The sequence below is a fragment of the Diorhabda carinulata genome, chromosome 4, assembly GCF_026250575.1.
Source record: "Diorhabda carinulata isolate Delta chromosome 4, icDioCari1.1, whole genome shotgun sequence".
NCBI lineage: Eukaryota > Metazoa > Arthropoda > Insecta > Coleoptera > Chrysomelidae > Diorhabda > Diorhabda carinulata.
This window is the reverse complement of record NC_079463.1, coordinates 1,778,104-1,801,469: the sequence shown is the minus strand read 5'-3', so window position 1 is coordinate 1,801,469 and position 23,366 is coordinate 1,778,104. Positions and strand designations below refer to the sequence as shown.

Genomic DNA, 23,366 nt, shown 5'->3' with positions numbered 1-23,366 from the left:
ATCTAATTGTAGCTTCTCTATTGATTTTACTACTCTTTCTTCGTTTAATAGTTACTAGAACCGTTCCCCATTAGTATATTCTTCGTTTTGATACAGATTTTTAATATTTTACGCCCAATCTTCATTTAACTTGTTTCGATTGAAGTACTGTCTTTTTTCAGATCTAATTGTAGCTTCTCTATTGATTTTACTACTCTTTCTCCATTTAATAGTTACTAGAAACGTTCCCCATTAGTATATTCTTCGTTTTGATACAGATTTTTAATATTTTACGCCCAATCTTCATTTAACTTGTTTCGATTGAAGTACTGTCTTTTTTCAGATCTAATTGTAGCTTCTCTATTGATTTTACTACTCTTTCTCCGTTTAATAGTTACTAGAAACGTTCCCCATTAGTATATTCTTCGTTTTGATACAGATTTTTAATATTTTACGCCCAATCTTCATTTATCTTGTTTCGATGGAAGAATTCCACTTCTGATGTCTTTACTGATTTAAAATCACCATAAAAACATCGACAACCGTTTCTGTAATCATTCTTTTTGTACTATTAAGAACAGATATTGAAAATTTTTATAATTCTATATAATTTAAAATAATTTTTCCTCTATAAGAACGAAATTTAATTATATATTCTCAGTAGTATATTATGATAAAGATCAATTATAAAAGGTAGCAATTTCTTCAAAGTTGTACATCGATTTCAACTTTATCACTCATGAGGTCAGTCAGTTTTATGCATCGATAATAAAAATGGTAAAACTCGTTCTTAAATCTTTTCGAATCACCTAATAACTTCAGTTTTCAGAATTCTTTCGATTTTGAAAAGGCATTCAAACACGAACGCTTCTACTTAAACATATTCGGACTATATCCCGGTCAAAAAACAAGTTTCGTTGGAGAACTTGCGACGCAATACATCTACATCGTACTAGCAATGATACAACTCTGTCTAGCTTCCATTCAATTGTTCATCAATACCGATTTGACCATATTAATCGATTGCGGTATTTTTTTTATGAGCATGACCAACTTTTTCTGCAAAGCTATTGTGCTACATGTCAGAAAGGACGTTTTGGTATCTATCACCAAGTATTTAGAAGCAATTGACGGATTTAAAGTACCAGGTAATGTTTGATGAACCCCCATTCGAGGTAAGGAAAAAAATTGGTCCAAGTTATTCAGTATACTTGGAGAAAACTATGAATTTGGGGTCTCGTATATACTGCTACCCAAAGGATCTATTCTTGCTGCGATATTGGAGAACCCAGAGCTTACAGCAGATCCCTCAATCCTTTTAAAAAGTCTAGAATGCTCTGGATACATTCAGCAGATCTCCTCTGGTTACAGTTCCCCAGCTTCTGTAGGTGGTCCCAATAATTGGTTTTGCACCGTTCCACCTTCTTTTCCAGTGCCTTTTTCCATCGTTCTGTAGAGAAAGAAAAACCGACATCGAGAAAAAACTGCAACAGATAAAAACAGGAGAAAATTAAAAGTATTCGTCAAGAAAATTGGACAGAAAAGATCGTCATGACGAATATGATGATTTATTTCGAGGAACGACCCTGATATAGGAAAAATTCACCTTTGCAGTGCTTCTCTGTGATAATAAATCATGTAATTACACCAAGTCGCGCGAGCTAAATCTCTGTAAACTGCGTAGATTCGCTGAAATATCGGCGTTCGAGATCTGATTGTATGTTATTAGGAAATTGAGATTACTCTGAACGTTAGGACAGTTTTAATGGGGGGACTGATTCCAAACTAAACGTTGTTTAATCCTACGTTTCATATTCAGATAATCGAACGTACAGGGCGCACGAAAAATACTTTTGATTTTACGCGTAACGTCGATTGTGTTAAGTTTAGTCTTGGACGTTTTTTTTTTCGATTTCGACGTTTTACGTGTTGGAATTTGATTTCGTCAATTCTTAAATTGTTTTTTAATACTTTAAACGTCGTTATCGATATAATTTGCTAATTTACCAGCTTTAAAATCTGCGTTACTTCATTGTTACAATAATAAACAGAAATTATTGATTCGCCTCGTATATAATATAAATTTCAGGTAAAATGCGTCACATGTTAGAACAACACGAAGTTCTTCGCGGTATTTTCGGTACCGTATACAGAATAGCAATTTCTTCATTCATATTTGTACAAGTTTTGATTGTTATCTTCCAAGAGGAAAAAACTTTCCTGCCGCTGAAAAGTTGGACGCCTTTCGATTTGAATGCAAACTCGGTTTATTATCCAACGGTTATATTTCAACTGAGTATCGTTGGGATACTGATATTGTGTGATACAAGTCTGGATTGTTTGTATTATATTGTAGCGGACGTGGCTTGCTGCCAATTGGATATTTTGAAAGAAAATTTGAGAGAAATCGATTCCAGGGGGAATTTAAACGTCGAACATGAATTAATAATGTGTATCAAGTATCATCAAGACATAATACGGTAGGTATAATATTTGATTTCATAATTAATCGAATTTGTTTGTGTTTTATCCTAGAGAAATGATTTGAAGCGAATCAAAATCAAAACTACTCGAATATAATCGTTTAATTACTCGGAAATTGAATTTCCTTTTGCACTGATCTAAATCTAACATGTTGTTGTATCTAAGAGTATTTGGATGCTGATTTTCTTCATTTTTGAACTGCAATCTATTTCTTTAGAATATTGCTTACAAATTTCTACCCAATTCTCACAAACTGACCCCCAATTTTCCGTGAACCAAAACTTCTTACTTCTAATTTGGCATTTTTGTCGTTTTTTCTCCTAATTCTGACTTTCTTTCAATCGAAATAGTCTTAAAACGTCGACAAATATCGTAAATTGTTTATCTGGATATTCCCATTCGTACTAAGTAAACAATCTCATGATTTTCGTTTGATAAAACTTGACAATTATTTTGTGTCGATCGTTTTTTTTTTAGATTTTTCATACTAGAAAGTAAACAGAAACTCAAAATTCCCACTCATTGCATACTTTACTTGCTAAAGTTTGTAAAAATGTTTGCATTGATATAATGTTAATGTTTTTACAGGTTTGTCCATCAGATCGAACAAGTTTTTTCCGTACCACTGTTTTTAGAATTCTTTAAAAGCATTGTTAATATTTGCTTTGTTGGTTTTGAACTAACTATGGTAAGAACTATTATTGACTTTGATTTCATCCACAAAATTCATAAATTTCATTCATTATGATCAAAATTATATAAGTTTTTTAATAACTAAATTGCAATAGACAATCTGAAGTACCCTGTATCTTTATTAACCTATTAATTCAGTCATTATGTTCAGAATTATATAAATTTTTGAATAACCAAATTGCAATAAACAATCTGAAGCACCCTGTACATTTATTAACCTATTAATTCAGTCATTATGTTCAGAATTATCAATTTTTTTAATAACCAAATTGCAATAAACAATCTGAAGCACCCTGTATCTTTATTAACCTATTAATTCAGTCATTATGTTCAGAATTATCAATTTTTTTAATAACCAAATTGCAATAAACAATCTGAAGCACCCTGTATCTTTATTAACCTATTAATTCAGTCATTATGTTCAGAATTATCAATTTTTTTAATAACCAAATTGCAATAAACAATCTGAAGCACCCTGTATCTTTATTAACCTATTAATTCAGTCATTATGTTCAGAATTATCAATTTTTTTAATAACCAAATTGCAATAAACAATCTGAAGCACCCTGTATCTTTATTAACCTATTAATTCAGTCATTATGTTCAGAATTATCAATTTTTTTAATAACCAAATTGCAATAAACAATCTGAAGCACCCTGTATCTTTAATAACCTATTAATTCAGTCATTATGTTCAGAATTATCAATTTTTTTAATAACCAAATTGCAATAAACAATCTGAAGCACCCTGTACATTTATTAACCTATTAATTCAGTCATTATGTTCAGAATTATCAATTTTTTTAATAACCAAATTGCAATAAACAATCTGAAGCACCCTGTATCTTTATTAACCTATTAATTCAGTCATTATGTTCAGAATTATCAATTTTTTTAATAACCAAATTGCAATAAACAATCTGAAGCACCCTGTACATTTATTAACCTATTAATTCAGTCATTATGTTCAGAATTATCAATTTTTTTAATAACCAAATTGCAATAAACAATCTGAAGCACCCTGTATCTTTATTAACCTATTAATTCAGTCATTATGTTCAGAATTATCAATTTTTTTAATAACCAAATTGCAATAAACAATCTGAAGCACCCTGTATCTTTATTAACCTATTAATTCAGTCATTATGTTCAGAATTATCAATTTTTTTAATAACCAAATTGCAATAAACAATCTGAAGCACCCTGTACATTTATTAACCTATTAATTCAGTCATTATGTTCAGAATTATCAATTTTTTTAATAACCAAATTGCAATAAACAATCTGAAGCACCCTGTATCTTTATTAACCTATTAATTCAGTCATTATGTTCAGAATTATCAATTTTTTTAATAACCAAATTGCAATAAACAATCTGAAGCACCCTGTATCTTTATTAACCTATTAATTCAGTCATTATGTTCAGAATTATCAATTTTTTTAATAACCAAATTGCAATAAACAATCTGAAGCACCCTGTATCTTTATTAACCTATTAATTCTGTCATTATGTTCAGAATTATCAATTTTTTTAATAACCAAATTGCAATAAACAATCTGAAGCACCCTGTATCTTTATTAACCTATTAATTCAGTCATTATGTTCAGAATTATCAATTTTTTTAATAACCAAATTGCAATAAACAATCTGAAGCACCCTGTACATTTATTAACCTATTAATTCAGTCATTATGTTCAGAATTATCAATTTTTTTAATAACCAAATTGCAATAAACAATCTGAAGCACCCTGTATCTTTATTAACCTATTAATTCAGTCATTATGTTCAGAATTATCAAGTGTTTTAATAACCAAATTGCAATAAACAATCTGAAGCACCCTGTATCTTTATTAACCTATTAATTCAGTCAATATGTTCAGAATTATCAATTTTTTTAATAACCAAATTGCAATAGACAATTTGAAGCACCCTGTACATTTATTAACCTATTAATTCAGTCATTATGTTCAGAATTATCAATTTTTTTAATAACCAAATTGCAATAGACAATCTGAAGCACCCTGTACATTTATTAACCTATTAATTCAGTCATTATGTTCAGAATTACATAAGTTTTTGAATAACCAAATTGCAATAAACAATCTGAAGCACCCTGTACATTTATTAACCTATTAATTCAGTCATTATGTTCAGAATTACATAAGTTTTTGAATAACCAAATTGCAATAGACAATCTGAAGCACCCTGTACATTTATTAACCTATTAATTCAGTCATTATGTTCAGAATTATCAAGTGTTTTAATAACCAAATTGCAATAAACAATCTGAAGCACCCTGTATCTTTATTAACCTATTAATTCAGTCATTATGTTCAGAATTATCAATTTTTTGAATAACCAAATTGCAATAAACAATCTGAAGCACCCTGTACATTTATTAACCTATTAATTCAGTCATTATGTTCAGAATTATCAAGTGTTTTAATAACCAAATTGCAATAGACAATCTGAAGCACCCTGTATCTTTATTAACCTATTAATTCAGTCATTATGTTCAGAATTATCAAGTGTTTTAATAACCAAATTGCAATAAACAATCTGAAGCACCCTGTATCTTTATTAACCTATTAATTCAGTCATTATGTTCAGAATTATCAATTTTTTTAATAACCAAATTGCAATAAACAATCTGAAGCACCCTGTACATTTATTAACCTATTAATTCAGTCATTATGTTCAGAATTATCAATTTTTTTAATAACCAAATTGCAATAAACAATCTGAAGTACCCTGTATCTTTATTAACCTATTAATTCAGTCATTATGTTCAGAATTATATAAATTTTTGAATAACCAAATTGCAATAAACAATCTGAAGCACCCTGTACATTTATTAACCTATTAATTCAGTCATTATGTTCAGAATTATCAATTTTTTTAATAACCAAATTGCAATAGACAATCTGAAGCACCCTGTATCTTTATTAACCTATTAATTCAGTCATTATGTTCAGAATTATCAATTTTTTTAATAACCAAATTGCAATAAACAATCTGAAGCACCCTGTATCTTTATTAACCTATTAATTCAGTCATTATCTTCAGAATTATCAATTTTTTTAATAACCAAATTGCAATAAACAATCTGAAGTACCCTGTATCTTTATTAACCTATTAATTCTGTCATTATGTTCAGAATTATCAATTTTTTTAATAACCAAATTGCAATAAACAATCTGAAGCACCCTGTATCTTTTTTAACCTATTAATTCAGTCATTATGTTCAGAATTATCAATTTTTTTAATAACCAAATTGCAATAAACAATCTGAAGCACCCTGTATCTTTATTAACCTATTAATTCAGTCATTATGTTCAGAATTATCAATTTTTTTAATAACCAAATTGCAATAAACAATCTGAAGCACCCTGTATCTTTATTAACCTATTAATTCAGTCATTATGTTCAGAATTATCAATTTTTTTAATAACCAAATTGCAATAAACAATCTGAAGCACCCTGTATCTTTATTAACCTATTAATTCAGTCATTATGTTCAGAATTATATAAGTTTTTGAATAACCAAATTGCAATAAACAATCTCAAGCACCCTGTATCTTTATTAACCTATTAATTCACTCATTATGTTCAAAATTATCAAGTTTTTTAATAACCAAATTGCAATAGACAATCTGAAGCACCCTGTATCTTTATTAACCTATTAATTCTGTCATTATGTTCAGAATTATCAATTTTTTTAATAACCAAATTGCAATAAACAATCTGAAGCACCCTGTATCTTTTTTAACCTATTAATTCAGTCATTATGTTCAGAATTATCAATTTTTTTAATAACCAAATTGCAATAAACAATCTGAAGTACCCTGTATCTTTATTAACCTACTATTTCAGTCATTATGTTCAAAATTATACAAGTTTTTTAATAACATAATTGCAATAGACAATCTGAAGCACCCTGTATCTTTATTAACCTATTAATTTAGTCATTATGTTCAGAATTATCAAGTTTTTTAATAACAAAATTGCAATAGACAATCTGAAGCACCCTGTACATTTATTAACCTATTAATTCAGTCATTATGTTCAGAATTATATGTTTTTGAATAACCAAATTGCAATAAACAATCTGAAGCACCCTGTATCTTTATTAACCTATTAATTCACTCATTATGTTCAAAATTATCAAGTTTTTTAATAACCAAATTGCAATAGACAATCTGAAGCACCCTGTATCTTTATTAACCTATTAATTCTGTCATTATGTTCAGAATTATCAATTTTTTTAATAACCAAATTGCAATAAACAATCTGAAGTACCCTGTATCTTTATTAACCTACTATTTCAGTCATTATGTTCAAAATTATACAAGTTTTTTAATAACATAATTGCAATAAACAATCTGAAGCACCCTGTATCTTTATTAACCTATTAATTTAGTCATTATGTTCAGAATTATCAAGTTTTTTAATAACAAAATTGCAATAGACAATCTGAAGCACCCTGTACATTTATTAACCTATTAATTCAGTCATTATGTTCAGAATTATATAAGTTTTTGAATAACCAAATTGCAATAAACAATCTGAAGCACCCTGTATCTTTATTAACCTATTAATTCATTCATTATGTTCAAAATTATCAAGTTTTTTAATAACCAAATTGCAATAGACAATCTGAAGCACCCTGTATCTTTATTAACCTATTAATTCTGTCATTATGTTGAGAATTATCAATTTTTTTAATAACCAAATTGCAATAAACAATCTGAAGCACCCTGTATCTTTAATAACCTATTAATTCAGTCATTATGTTCAGAATTATCAATTTTTTTAATAACCAAATTGCAATAAACAATCTGAAGCAACCTGTATCTTTATTAACCTATTAATTCAGTCATTATGTTCAGAATTATATAAATTTTTGAATAACCAAATTGCAATAAACAATCTGAAGCACCCTGTATCTTTATTATTAATTTGATTATTATGTTCAAGGTTAACTTTTTTTCCTTACATTTTTTGGTACGTTTGATTTTCTTAAACGGATCACTGATGCAGATATTTTCTTTTTGTTGGTTCGGACACGCTCTAATTTTAAAGGTAAATATTTATTAATATAAATTTCGATATTTAATTAATGAAAAACGGTAAATGATTCGAAATTTATTCATGTAGAACGGTACAGAATTGTTTAAGTAATTGGAAAAATCAAAAGACATTCAAGCTAATGTTTTAAAATAATTTACAAAGAATTTCGTTGGTTGTAGAAAATTGGCAACGTTGTCAAACATAGTACAGAATCTCATCGATGTTTTAATGACTTATATGAAGTTTCAGTTTAATTATTGAGTATTTAGCTTATGAGATTTGATAATGGTACATTTATATTTACGAAAAAGAAGATCTATTATTTTTATTATAGAGTTCGGAAGTGGAAGATGCATGTTACGTGATAGAATGGAACGAGTGTAGTTTATCGGAACAAAAATTAATTCTGATGATTATGATGCGGGCTCAGAAACCGTTAGCAGTTAGAGCATTGTTCTTAACTTTAACGATGTCGACATTAACATTGGTAAGCATGTTTCTAAAGCTTCTATAATAACTTTGACAATTTAAGTATGCGAATTCTCATATTTACATTCTTGGTTTTAAAAATTCCCATGTTTATAGTGATATACCTCAAAAATATGCAATGTTTCACAAGAAGAATGAATTTAAAATTGTAATAGGTACTTGTTCTGTGAAAATAGGTTTTTTAAGCGTTAAGTAATATTTAAATTTCGAGCCAATTATAAAATTTACCACTTTTGTGACAGATGTGAAATTATTAATTAATATTCACACCTCTAGAAGGCGTTAATTTCGTCAATATGTTAAAGAGAATAATCTGGGTAATTTTTTTACTGAATTTACTAGTAATATTATTTTCATTATGTATGACTGTACTTTTTTTCACTGATTATTATCAGGACAATAGTTACGTAGTAGTATTAACAGCGACATCTAGTAGAAAGAAGTTAAAGTACGTTTTAATGAATTAGTTTTACAAGAAACACAATTTTTCCTTTCTTTTATTAAAATTATTTTATATCTTTCTATTTTTCTATCAACACAAACCTCTTTTTCCACCTAACATTAATAATATACAGTATAACGTGTGGTGGAATCTGAAAATTCTAAATATTTACGCTACAGCAAATGGAATATGAATTGGTATGAATTACATTATTTCTGACGAAAAAAAAAACATGGCAAAATTTGTTTTCAATAGCAAATATTCATTTATTTTATGTCGATATTCAATAGTCAAAACTTCTCGTCAATAAAATCTCATATTTTATTTAATGGGGAGAATCATTTACCATGATAAAATTTTATTCTCTAATCACCTGGTATGAGTATCGACGTTTGATTTGTGCATTTATAAATAGAATTTCGTGGCTAAATTATTTTTCAAGTAAATGATTTGCTAATATATTTTGTTGCCATTTGCATCCGAATTGGTTCTCTTTTAAGACCGCTTGACATGATGCAATACGCAATTATTGCGTGCAAGCTGCAATTCTATGGAAAAATCTAGTCACTTTTGGTTTAACATCAGATCAGCTTATTTTCGTAAAACTTAGCTTTGTTATTTTCATTGTTAAACTAGGCACAAAATATTAGTAAAAATTTGAGGTTAGGAATTTGTTTTCTTTTACCCTTAGGGAATTTTAATTATTGACAACCATGATACAATGGCTAGATACTTACATTTAATTTCTTGCACTTTGTATTGCATTATGTCAAGCGGATTTTGTGAATAATTATTTTTTTTTTAGATATTGAAAACTTCATATTCTTATTGTACAGTTTTGCGTACAATGTACGATTAAGAAAATCACCAAAATGTAACTTATAAGGAAAATAAAAATACAATATTGAATGTTGTAATGTTTATTGTAATTAATATAATATTCACTTGCTAAGAAACTAAGTTTTTTGAGTTTACCTGCAAAAATATTCAGATTCTCCTGTATTAATTCCACTAAAACATATCTGAAAAGTATTTATAAAGACTTTTTAACACCATAAAACAAAAAAAATACAAAATAAACAAACTATCTGAATAAAATTAAGAAAAGATTACACAGGTACATACGAGGAAGTCGATTGTTTACTCCACAGCCGATATTTTGACGTATATCAGCTGTTTTCTTAGATTGCATTAGTAAGTGGTCTCGTTTGTGAGAGAGATCAACCAACAGTGGCTAGTAGCTTTTGGTTTTAGTGGTCGTTACAATTTAAAATCAATGGAAAAGAAGTTTTTTATTAATATTTGGCTTTTGTATAAGATGCGAATGACCTAGATGGAATTAGTCGCAGCGTTTGATGAAATAGTATTTGAAATATAATTAGCTTTTACCTTAATATTTAACGATGTTGAAAATAGCTTAAGAATTTTTTAAGGGCAACGTGATAAGTTAAATGACACGGTGACTTACTTGTACGATGTGACTCCTTGTTGGTCTAAATGGTAAAAAGACACTTTCAGTAACTACATTCGTTAGAAATTTTCGGAGGTAGGGGGGTATTAGTACAAATACGAGGATTGCTAAATTTTGAGATAAACAAATATTTGTCGAAGATGACATATGACAACTCGTTCTGAGTACGTTCACCATTGAAAATGTCAAACTTTATTACGGAATTGTCAGTTTTGACACAATAGCATCAGTGTTGCCAGATCTTAAGTAACCATAACTTTTTATCGACGTGAAACATTTTTTTTTTAATTTTAAAATTACATATCGGGATCCGTATTCTTACGAGAAGATTTCGAATGTTTTGGTTTGTTTTTTGTTTCGGAAATAAAAATTTCCATCGGCGGATTAATTTGAATCAAACTCATCTGCAAATATAGTTTGCGAATACAAAATTATTACACCTGTCGACGCCCGTTCGAAATTTAACGATTCCGATGGTGTATTCGACAAATTCGATTTGAGGTTTTCTCTAATTTCCCCAGAGTTTCGAAGTTTAATTCAACATCGCGTCCTCATATATAACTATTGAAACCAGATACACTAAGATTGCATTGAAATTCATATTATTGTTTGAAATTATCTACCTGTAAAATAGATTTGATGCTAATATAGTTTCTTGAAGGAATATAAAACGTGTCAGAATATAATCAAGCAAAAATATAGAGTGGGCCGTACATTTTTCCACTTTTCTCTAACCTGGATCGGTAGAAACCGCGCGAAAGAGGCTATCGGGGGTACTGTCGGTCCTTTCCTCGTTTCTTGGAAGTTGCAAAAACTTCAAACTTCAAATATATCACTCAACTTATTTAATTAAAAGTTTCGGGTGATGGATGTCGCGGAGTATTGTCCAAAAAGAGAAGAAAGAATCTTGCCTCGGTGAATTGGTTTGTGTTTGTGCTGTCTAAGCTAGGAAAAGAAGAAAAACGGCGACCAAGTTATTCGAAGAAGATGAAAAGAGCTCCGGACTGTGTAAAAACGATTCCTTTCAATTTTGGGGATATATTTTGTAATAGTTTTTTGTTATTTTCCGTTGTTTTCTGTTTTTTTTTAAATTTTCAATTAGAAATAGACATTAGGGGCGGGCTAAATTGAACAATTTACTTATATGTTTATATAAATAAAGAATTTTTTTCACAAATTTGTTATTTTAGATCTTCCTTTTCCGATTATCCGAATTTTTAATTATCCTCAATTTTGATTATCTGCAATTTTGATTATCCGTTTTTTTTTATTATCTGAACTTTTGATTATCCAATTTTTTGATTTATTTAATTTTATTTGGACTTTTGATTATCCGAACTCTTAATTATCCGTACTTTTGATTATCCGAACTTTTCATCATCCGATATTGTGATTATCCGAACGTTTGATTATCCGGTTTTTTGATTATCTGACCTTTTGAATATCCGATTTTTTGATTTATTTAATTTTATCTGGACTTTTGATTATCCGAACTCTTAATTATCCGTACTTTTGATTATCCGAACTTTTCATCATCCGATTTTGTGATTATCCGAACGTTTGATTATCCGGTTTTTTGATTATCCGAACTTTTGATTATCCAATTTTTTTATTAACAAATTTTTTGATTATCCGATTTTGTGATTATCCGAACTTTCGATTATCCGCTTTTTTGTTTATCTGACCTTTTAATTATCTCTTTTTTGATTATCTGCACTTTTGATTATCCGATTTTGTCATTATCCGAACTTTTGATTATCCGGTTTTTTGTTTATCTGACCTATTGATTATCTGAATTTTTGATTATCTTATTTTTTGTTCATTTGGACTTTTGATTATCCGAATTTTTGATTATCTCATTTTTTGTTTATCCGTACTTTTGATTATCCGATTTTCTTTATAACAAATTTTTTGATTATCCGAACTTTCGATTATCCGATTTTTTGTTCATTTGGACTTTTGATTATCCGAATTTTTGATTATCCCATTTTTTGTTTATCTGAGTTTTGATCAGCTGTAGCTGATTATTGAATTTTTTTACAATTTCCGACGCCCTCGCGGATACTACCAAAAATTTCACGGTCATAAATGATGGAGCAGAATTTCCATACACAATGTCGCAACTCATTTTTTGATTATATCATTGAAGTAAACGTCCAAAATGTCTGAAATCCACATCAATTAACGTTCTGTTTCCTAAGAATATCAACTGAAATGTTCCTTTACCTTAAAAACTCATATTTTATTAAGATCCAACTACACATAGATGGTAAATTTAAAATATAAAAAAAAATCTAAATTAGGTACAGTTTTCTTTCTTAATCGAAGATTACAACAACCACAAGTTATTTATTAGAAGAACTCATCGTAAAATATCAAATGTTCTTATTTGTTTCGCACACTGTCGATATTGACCAACCCCGACAATATTCCAGCATCTAGTCGCGTCATCTATGTTTCTTCGTCATCATTAAAAATATCTTCTAATATTTGTTTCGTAATGGTTCGATGAGGTCTCGTCGGATCCAGCTTCGGCGTACCATATAAACGACTATTGATGACATATAACCTAAAAGACAAACAATATTTCCATTATCTAGACAAGAACAACTCTAGATTTACTAGTACGATGATATATCTCTCGAATAAAAGATGCTGGATCAGCTCGACAAGCTTTTAAAGACTTTTAAAACCTCAATACTTCGAAAAAGATCGAAAATCGAGATAATTTGGCAAGAAAAACATATAAAAAGGTCTCTGTCGACCCAGCAATACTCCAACTTCTTCAACCCCTTTGAAAATACTGTTCCAGATAGATCCCCATGATATATCTCTCGAATAAAAGATGCTGGATCAGCTCGACAAGCTTTTAAAGACATTTAAAACCTCAATACTTCGAAAAAGATCGAAAATCGAGATAATTTGGCAAGAAAAACATATAAAAAGGTCTCTGTCGACCCAGCAATACTCCAACTTCTTCAACCCCTTTGAAAATACTGTTCCAGATAGATCCCCATGATATATCTCTCGAATAAAAGATGCTGGATCAGCTCGACAAGCTTTTAAAGACATTTAAAACCTCAATACTTCGAAAAAGATCGAAAATCGAGATAATTTGGCAAGAAAAACATATAAAAAGGTCTCTGTCGACCCAGCAATACTCCAACTTCTTCAACCCCTTTGAAAATACTGTTCCAGATAGATCCCCATGATATATCTCTCGAATAAAAGATGCTGGATCAGCTCGACAAGCTTTTAAAGACATTTAAAACCTCAATACTTCGAAAAAGATCGAAAATCGAGATAATTTGGCAAGAAAAACATATAAAAAGGTCTCTGTCGACCCAGCAATACTCCAACTTCTTCAACCCCTTTGAAAATACTGTTCCAGATAGATCCCCATGATATATCTCTCGAATAAAAGATGCTGGATCAGCTCGACAAGCTTTTAAAGACATTTAAAACCTCAATACTTCGAAAAAGATCGAAAATCGAGATAATTTGGCAAGAAAAACATATAAAAAGGTCTCTGTCGACCCAGCAATACTCCAACTTCTTCAACCCCTTTGAAAATACTGTTCCAGATAGATCCCCATGATATATCTCTCGAATAAAAGATGCTGGATCAGCTCGACAAGCTTTTAAAGACATTTAAAACCTCAATACTTCGAAAAAGATCGAAAATCGAGATAATTTGGCAAGAAAAACATATAAAAAGGTCTCTGTCGACCCAGCAATACTCCAACTTCTTCAACCCCTTTGAAAATACTGTTCCAGATAGATCCCCATGATATATCTCTCGAATAAAAGATGCTGGATCAGCTCGACAAGCTTTTAAAGACATTTAAAACCTCAATACTTCGAAAAAGATCGAAAATCGAGATAATTTGGCAAGAAAAACATATAAAAAGGTCTCTGTCGACCCAGCAATACTCCAACTTCTTCAACCCCTTTGAAAATACTGTTCCAGATAGATCCCCATGATATATCTCTTGAATAAAAGGTGCTGGATCAGCTCGACAAGCTTTTAAAGACATTTAAAACCTCAATACTTCGAAAAGATCGAAAATCGAGATAATTTGGCAAGAAAAACATATAAAAAGGTCTCTGTCGACTCAGCAATACTCCAACTTCTCCAATCCTTAGAAAAATTCGTTTTTCACTAAGTAAAACTCCTTGGTGGCGAATACTTCCTCATTCGACTCGAATCAATGCCCGGCGAGTGACTTTTTCAAGTTTGGAAGCTCAAATAAGTCGCACGGAAACAAATCTGAAAAATAAGGTGGACGGTGCAACAATTCGACCAATTCAGCCGTGGTAAAACCGTTTTTTGAAATGCTTACTTAATCAGCCACCTTCTAATATCCTCCGCCGCAGCCCTTATGATATTACAACTAAATATTTTTCGAAAATACTGAAAAATTTTTGTTTCGAATCGCATTAACTTACTTTTCGCTCAAATCGCATCTAACGTTGAACCACCAATCGCAGACGAAAACTAACTGACTGAACTGGGTTCCATTGGGACACAAGAAACTCGTTTGACGTCCGTCGATGTCGCAATAGTGCCAACTTTGACAACGCGTTTCGGGATCGGCGTAAAAACCGGGATATTTCTGATCGTCGCAGTAAAAATTCGTATAAGGGACGGTGCTCAAAACCGGATAATCGGATCCAGGTCTTCCTAAATTCGTATTTATAAAGAAAAAAAAACAATTAGAAAGTGAATGCACCTCGTATATATTACGTAAACAAAAAACGTTGTAACGATTTTGTTAATAAACGTTATTGTAGTCGAGGAACTGACATTATATCTCGTCGCATGAAATTTTATATTCAAGTACTCGCATTTGAAAGCAATTGCGATTTTTTTGAGCCTCGCGGCTACCAAGAATTAGAGCAAGGATGTTTCTAGATTGTTCACATCACACACTCACACACACCTTTGCATTAAATTCATCGTTTTTGTCAATGTTTAATAATGGGATGCAATTATATGCATTATCTACGCGAATTTATAATAAAATATCTAATACGAAGGACTTTTCGACAAATTCATACTAAATCATATAAATATAAATCATACTAATCATACTAAAAGTCTTATTTCACTAAATTTTTCATCAAGTTCATCGCTTTTCCTTTTTTTAATGTACGACACGCGTCTAAGTGTATTTGTCTTGTTTACTTTCATTCACGATATTTTTAACAACTTCCTCAGTAAAACAACAATACTTCCACATCTGACTGACCTATATCTGACCCAAGTTGTCTTCTTTTGAGAATTCCAAGTCACCAAATGTCCTAATAGCATCATAATCCATAATAGCATAGCCCAAATCATTATAGAAGATTGACATGTGACATGTGACAGATAGATAAGATATCGCAGATTACAATACAATCGATTTTGCACGAAAATTTATGTGTGGGATGGATTCCGCATAAAAAACGTTAAACAAGTGAAGATTTGATGTCCCAAGTTGTCTTCTTTTGAGAATTCCAAGTCACCAAATGTCCTAACAGCATTGCAATCGACTCAATCCTCTCCGATATATCTTGTAGCACGTTTCGGGAAAAACCAACGTCTACGAACACAGATAAAACGTTTTGGATCGAAGTATTTCATCGGGATAACGGATCGAGCACATCTCAAACGCCCGATCGTCTCTAACAGAGTTACGCTACTCCTAGGGATTAGGCACGCGCGACTTAATTTGTGTACATTTATGTATATGTAAGTTTTAACTTTTCTGAACATATTTATCGGCAACAGAAACGGTTATTTTTCAACGTAGCCACCACTAGAATTGCGCTACAACATTAATGTGAACGAAAGCTACAGATATACCGATTTGTTAACAGTAGAGAATAATAACTTAATTAGAGTACCCAAATAATGATTCTGTATATATTTAAATTACTTTACCTGGTATAGATTTTCCTAGTTCTAGATATTCAATCACAGATGGACTAAGAAAACCTGGCGGCACATAATTAGCGTTCAATTCTTTATTTCTTTCTTCAAAATCGCTTTCAACATCGTTTTCGGGTTCCGCTGGAGGTGCTCTAGGTCGTTTTACTCTCGATTTTTGTTCATAACCATCTAAAGTGTGAAATAATTAATAATTGTGACATGTGACTTATGACATGTGACTTATGACATGTGACATGCGACTTATGACATGTGACTTATGACATGTGACAGATAGATAAGAAGAACTCAAAAGGCAATCCCCGTACAGTAATTTAGAACTTCATCTGCATTTCAGTCTTCAACCTAACCTAACCTAATCATTTCGCGGCTTCGTAAATCGTTAGATTTTTTTGGAGAAGTGAAAACTTTTTGTTCAAGAATCAAATACCATCACTAGACAAAGTTCAACTGAAAATTAAAAGAATTGAGATTCGCCGAAAGGTACTTCTTGGAGAGGTATTAAATTTTAGATTTTCGGAGATTGGTATTTGAACAGAGTTGATGAAAAGCCGTACTTTTCATATGAACTACAGTCAACGTTTTTAAAACTAAACAAATAATGGAATAAACAACTTTTTTTGTTGTCGCTTTATTCCATAAATACTTCACGTTCGACCGATTGTAATAATAAATATTCCCAATGAATAATTTTGTTATTTGTTTGTCTCGTTTGAAACGAGAGAATTTAACTACGGAAATATAAATAATTTGCCACGTAAAATTCGTGAAAATTCCACCTCATGCATTTTTTATTTATTCATCGAACATATCGTATCCTATCCTACCGCCCCCTCTCTTTCCCTCTACCCAACGCACTACTCGTTTTTCACCCCACCCCTCTAGGGCGCCCTCTACGCGCGCAGTCTCAATATTTAATAGACAGACCTCGTATATCTCGTGTATCCATCTTCCTATCCCTTGAACTTGCCCTCAATTAACAGTTGTCTAGAGTACTTCAAACATTTAATTTATTTAACTCACTTTTTTGCAACTTATTGTTTGTTACACAATTATTTTTTATACGACAAAACGTTCTGAATAAGTATGCTATTAAAAATAAATTACGATAGCAATGACAGGTTTATACATATGCAGTGACCCTCGTATACTCAATTTAGATTATGAAGTGCGTTGTACAACTTTCTATTGAAAATGTATTGGTCACTTTAGGCGATTAGAGAGTTGTTATTGCTTATTGCTCATCACATGTACGTTTAAAGACAAAAATATGCATTGCGAAAGCTATTGTTTAATTATGTCGTCTTAAATCGATAACATCACGATGGAGTCATTTATTTCATTAATTCTTGGATATATTCGAATATTGATAAAGAAAAATTGAGCAAAATTGATTTTTATTTGGTTCTAATTTAACAAAATCAACAACAGAAGTGTTGACATCACACGCCGCCATTGTTAACGTAGGTCAGGGACAACTTTCCAAACAAAGTTTTAATTGCGTTGACTGTTAACCGATTTAATGATTTTTTCGTATTTTCTTTGATAAATTTCGCAAAAAAATACCTTCTGACACAAAACACATTACCATATTATACAACAATAAACTAATTAAACATTTTTTAAATAACTTTGAAGAATACACGTTACCTCGCAAATTTTGTTTGGAAAATGAACTATAACAATATGACAGCCATGACGTATTGCTCCGGTCTATATAAAAAACGACCTCCCTTGAATATTTTTATTTCAAAACTAACAATTTGGCTAAAAAAATCCACACATTCCCGAAAAATTTATTTATTTGACTGGGCTAATACCACACATCAAGCGAATACTGAAATATCTGATTTGACATTGACAGTCTCATTCAAGGTTAACAAGTTGATTATCATTCTTATTTTCATCTTTAAATTTCAATGAAGAAACCGAATAAGTAAACTGAGATTATTAATGTTATACTAAAAAAAATAAATCTCTTCACGGTTCAGAGAAGTAATAATAAGAAAATGTGAGATAAACATAAGTGGTGTGCCATAGAAAAATAATAAAAATGACGTATATGTCGAATTATCATATCGTAATTTGTTTATTTGCGTTACTTTTTGATTCCTACGTATGAAAATCGATATAGAATTTATTTTTATTATAAAAATTGCCTCTTTTAAATAAATATTATATAATGTAGATTATAAGATATGTTTGTATTTTCAACATTCGTATAGACGTATGGGCTAATTATATATTATCTTCTTTTTAATTAGAAAGGCCTCAGTTACTAGGGTTATTCGGCCCGTATTAATAAAATTTTTTAACACAAAATCATAAAGAATAGAAATACATTTTTTTTATTTTCACAATGTTTTTATTAACATCATTGAATAAACTACCTCGTTAATTGAAAAATCAGAAATTTATAATGTTTTTAACCTTATTATTAGACAAACTTTTGTAGCCTGTGTACCAGTTGTGTGTAATTTCTTAGTGTACATACACAATTCACATTAACGATTCGTCGTTTCTATATTAGAATGAATAACCAGCGTGCTTGTTCAATTTTTAGTATTGTAACAACGAAATTACTAAATTTGCCCTATTTATAACCAAAAAAATATGTTTACCATGTAAAGAAACATACATTTCATACTTTAAACTTTTTATTAACATATTTATGTAATCAAATTCCTAGTTGATTCACGTACTGAGTTAAATATATACTAAGTATACTGTTACCTTGTACAATAGTAAATGATTTATTGAATATCTATTGAATACATCGACGTATTGTGACAATATGTAATTGTTATGAAATGAATTAACGTGTATCCATATGTATAAAGTGTTTTCGTTCAATCTAACCTCAAAATTATTATCCGGAAGGTTAACAATTTTAATTACGGGTTCAAGATATATGGGATAAGGACACTTTTATATAATTATGTTAATGCTAATGTTGAAATTATATTTCGAGGTATCAATGTTTTTTCACATTCATTGTTTTTAACTCGTTAGTATAATTAAATGTTATAGTCCGTTCATACGGTAAATACTTTTTGTCGGATTGGATGAATAATATTGAAAAATTTTTTTAGAATCTCCAAACTCAATCATGTACAATCTAATAGAGTAATTTTCGTACCATTTCACTTTTTTAAATAATAGTGTGTGAGTTTTTTCTGAGAAAATTCACATTGAAAAATGTATATTTAAAATCCCAGTATGTTTGAAACGTAAACAGATGAGTTTTTTATAAAATTTCGTGATAAAAAAATGTTTTTTTTTTGTAAAAGATGAAAATAAAAAACCCAAAACTTGGTTATTTCAATTTTTCGCATAAATTTTGAGGTTATGTGAAAAAAATGTAAATACAAAAGTTGTAGAACTTTTTACTACCTACAACTTTGATATTTAACTTTTTTCCATAGGACTTATATTTTAGTCGAAAATCGAGATAAACCATTTTTAACCCTTAAAACTCACCCTCTTCCCCTTCCCTACTTCAGATTTCCAATGGGTTTCATCCTACTATAATTTTTTTAAATGCTTCTGCTCTGGTCTACAGTATTATGAAAGCTTTTTAAATTATAATTAGATGCACGACTTCAGATAGAAATAAATACTCCAAGATGACTTCTCGATGGTTACCTAATGTTGGTAACTATACAACGCGGACGAGAAGAAGAAATTTACATAAAGTATAAGTTTCACAGTCTACTTGTCTTGATATTTTTACCGATATTCATTGTTCAGAAGATCTTTTATAGATAAAATGGAAAGAGGTAATTATATCCTGTTTGTTATAGAACCATTTTGCGGAAATGAAATAGTAGTCTCTTCAAATTTTAACGTTTGTCTATATGGCTATATCTCAATTAGTATAATAACGTTTCTTAACTGTTCTGACAAGTTCTGAAAATTTTTTATAACCAAATTCCGGTTTATATTTGAGCCTCCCTCGTATTTCAATCGCTACAAATTTACCAACATCTCGCCTTAATAGTTATTTTTCGATTTGCGAAATGATTTTGTCACTAGATAATTATTTCCCGTCTAATTTCTTTTTTACTTTGTTAGACTATAAATTATTAGATAGCATAACCTAACTTAACCTGATTGATTTATGTTTGCCGTAGAACTCAATTGATACGTAGTAGTATTAAATTGTCAGGAATGCCTAATTAATGTATCGAATGTGTTTTGATAATACTACTACGTACAAGAAATTATCTATCTGTAAATATAATGAAATGTATAGTTATCCCTTCTGTATAAACGAAAGTTTCTTCTTAAATAGCCTCCAGTATATTATAAACAATAACATTTACACACCCATTTCATATTATACACATAATTATAATTCAATGACACAATTTTCTTTCGAGGAAATTGTGTAAAAAGAAATAAAACATACCGATAATAATAAAATATCCTAATATTAGTGTCACAGTTTGCACTAAACACGGTTTCCAATGCATAGTAATTGTCATATGTTTAGAAAGTATGAAGTTACAGAATCGGCATCTCGCGAACTACTGCTACTGATGTTGGTACCGCTCAACAACAACAGATATTTAAGTTGAGAGGGGTATTCCTATACCCAACTATAAATAAATAAAACATTTATAATATGATTTTATAATATAATAGAATAATTACGTGAAAATACCTATTTTTGATTATAATGGAGGACAAAACTCACGCAGAAGAAATTAGCAGCATAAACATGCTTCAAAAACTGAATATATGAATAAATTTGGAACATACTTTTTGTACACCCTGTATGTAGAAAATAAACTAAGTTCGGAGCTTTTGGCATCGTTGTATTAAGTACTACAAAAGTTTATGTAGATTTAATCTATAAATAGAAATGTTTAATCAATGGACCATTTGACGTATTTGACAGTTCGGCCATCTTTGCTGAATGACACAAAAGCCCATTCGAATACTTGTATTTGTAAACATTTGAAAATTTTTCATTTTTAAATCTTAAATCTCTTTTTTCTATTTCTTGCCGCTTTGACCAACAAAAGATAGTATTTGAATGCACTAAAAAAATAATTGGGGTAGAGCTTTGAAATGGGGGTCTTTGAAAGAAAGAAAGCTAAAACGTGGTCGAGTTTGGTCATAATATCTTGAAATGGAAAAAAACAAATTATTAAAGAGCTAGGCGATGTGATGAATATAGCTTTAACAACTAATTTCTGAGGTTTAAGAGAATTTGTGAAAATAAATTAATTTCACAAAATGTATAAATGCTAATTTAATTTGAAGATATAACCAATCATATATAAATCAATTAAAGAATCATTTTAATATAAACAATATTACCAAGCGGAACTAAAAAAATCTGCTATTTTTTTTTGTATTCGTTAAGTTTATGATGTGTATGTCAACTGAAAAATGATTCAGCTATGAAGATTTTATATTGATATTAAATTAACTATCTTACAAAACATTCAATAAGAAAATGATGGAGACGTAGATATAAACGTAAATTTCAGATTCGAATAAAGTTTTCGTGGTTTTTTAATTGGAAATATATTTACAAAAGTCATATGATTTGCCAATTATCTTATTTACTTGACCAACTATATGAGTTCTCGAGCTGGTCAGACTTTAGCATAAAAATTTTTATTTTTATTTAGAAAACAATCAGATGTTATTCAATATATATCAATTACTTTTTCCAAATTTCACAAACTAATCTAACAACATAGGAAGTGTGATAAACAAACGCAGTGGATTATTTTATTAAAAACATACCTTGTCTTACCTTATTTAGAAATTGTTTTTATTTAATATCTCACTTCACTTCACCGTTTAATTCCAGATAATAATCAATTCGATCGATATTGTCGAAATAACGGCAAAGAACAATGGAAACTACACAAAACTCACAATTAAAACATAAGTTACGCACGTTAACACACGGAAAATAAATCTTCTGTTTGTCACCCAGGCAAAATGTCCTGTTTATGAAACTTACGTATTCTAGAATTGTTCATATCTAAATAGAGCTCATTTTTAGGTTATGTTCGTTTTAAGTTTGTACTCAAAATGATTTACATTATCAAAAACTTTGATGAAAAAAATATGAAAAAGTTTTTATACATTTATTTACTACTTTCGGTAATTTGTGTTAGTTTTTGAAGGAGTCCTAACTATGAAGTTGGCCATATAATTAAAAGCATAGAAGATGTATTGGTGGCGGTGTATCCAACAGGCTCAATCCTTACAATTAGATATCAGAACGTAAAAATGACAAAATTTAATTTGTTTTTAACAACCGCAAATCTTTTTCAATTTTTTTAATATATGAAATTAGGTAACAAAACATTCCTAAAAATTTTGTTCTATCCTTCTTTTTAGATTGCTTTTTAAATGTTTTTTCTTATATTACATAAATAACTAGAATTTCTGGTTAGAAAGTGAGTACGGCTCTGTAAAATAAATGATGTCATCTATTAATTAATGAAAACCTTAAACTATAATTAATAATCAAGAATAAATGAGAACTCCAGGTTGTATTCACGTTTTAATTAAAAAAAATAATATGAAGAAATTTTGTTTCTTTTATAATAAATTATAGTAAATGCCACGCGGAATATAAAAATAATATGCATATGAAATGTTGTTGATCTGGTTTAGATCGTGAATTTAACCTCTCTATCTTCATCCGGATTCGAAGGCAACATTTCTATCTCCGCAATCTCGTAATGAATCTTCCAAACAAAGAAATACGCGTCGGACTAATATAACATTTCAGTGGTTCCACCTATTCACTGAGATTCAAACTAACATG

The 23,366-nt window shown here is 29.8% G+C and overlaps 2 protein-coding genes across 2 annotated transcripts; one reads left to right on the top strand and one right to left on the bottom strand.

Moving 5' to 3' along the window:
- The first annotated feature begins 1,010 nt into the window (after nt 1–1,010).
- Nucleotides 1,011–10,100, top strand: LOC130892705 (odorant receptor 67c-like). Its single transcript, XM_057798259.1, has 6 exons — nt 1,011–1,127; nt 2,069–2,459; nt 3,052–3,151; nt 8,135–8,239; nt 8,562–8,714; nt 9,964–10,100. Exons 1-6 carry the CDS (start codon nt 1,019–1,021, stop codon nt 10,015–10,017), a joined length of 912 nt encoding a protein of 303 aa, XP_057654242.1. The 5' UTR covers nt 1,011–1,018; the 3' UTR covers nt 10,018–10,100.
- A 2,750-nt stretch (nt 10,101–12,850) lies between these two features.
- On the bottom strand, nt 12,851–21,158 carry LOC130892464 (uncharacterized). The gene is made up of 4 exons (XM_057797897.1): nt 20,976–21,158; nt 16,559–16,735; nt 15,079–15,313; nt 12,851–13,198 (listed from the first exon to the last, which is right to left on the bottom strand). The coding sequence occupies exons 1-4, from the start codon at nt 21,049–21,051 to the stop codon at nt 13,081–13,083; spliced, it is 606 nt and encodes a 201-aa protein (XP_057653880.1). The 5' UTR covers nt 21,052–21,158; the 3' UTR covers nt 12,851–13,080.
- Nucleotides 21,159–23,366: the final 2,208 nt, after the last annotated feature.

Bases quoted from the DNA above. Each gene is read 5' to 3' on its own strand.
- LOC130892464 (XM_057797897.1), bottom strand. From the start codon at position 21,051: ATGACAATTACTATGCATTGGAAACCGTGTTTAGTGCAAACTGTGACA. The intron at 15,314-16,558 runs GTAAAGTAATTT...ATACGAATTTAG, and splicing joins ACTAGGAAAATCTATACCAG to GAAGACCTGGATCCGATTAT. The intron at 13,199-15,078 runs GTAAGTTAATGC...TTTGTCTTTTAG, and splicing joins AGATGCGATTTGAGCGAAAA to GTTATATGTCATCAATAGTC.
- LOC130892705 (XM_057798259.1), top strand. From the start codon at position 1,019: ATGAGCATGACCAACTTTTTCTGCAAAGCTATTGTGCTACATGTCAGA. The intron at 1,128-2,068 runs GTAATGTTTGAT...TATAAATTTCAG, and splicing joins TGACGGATTTAAAGTACCAG to GTAAAATGCGTCACATGTTA. The intron at 8,240-8,561 runs GTAAATATTTAT...TTTTTATTATAG, and splicing joins GACACGCTCTAATTTTAAAG to AGTTCGGAAGTGGAAGATGC.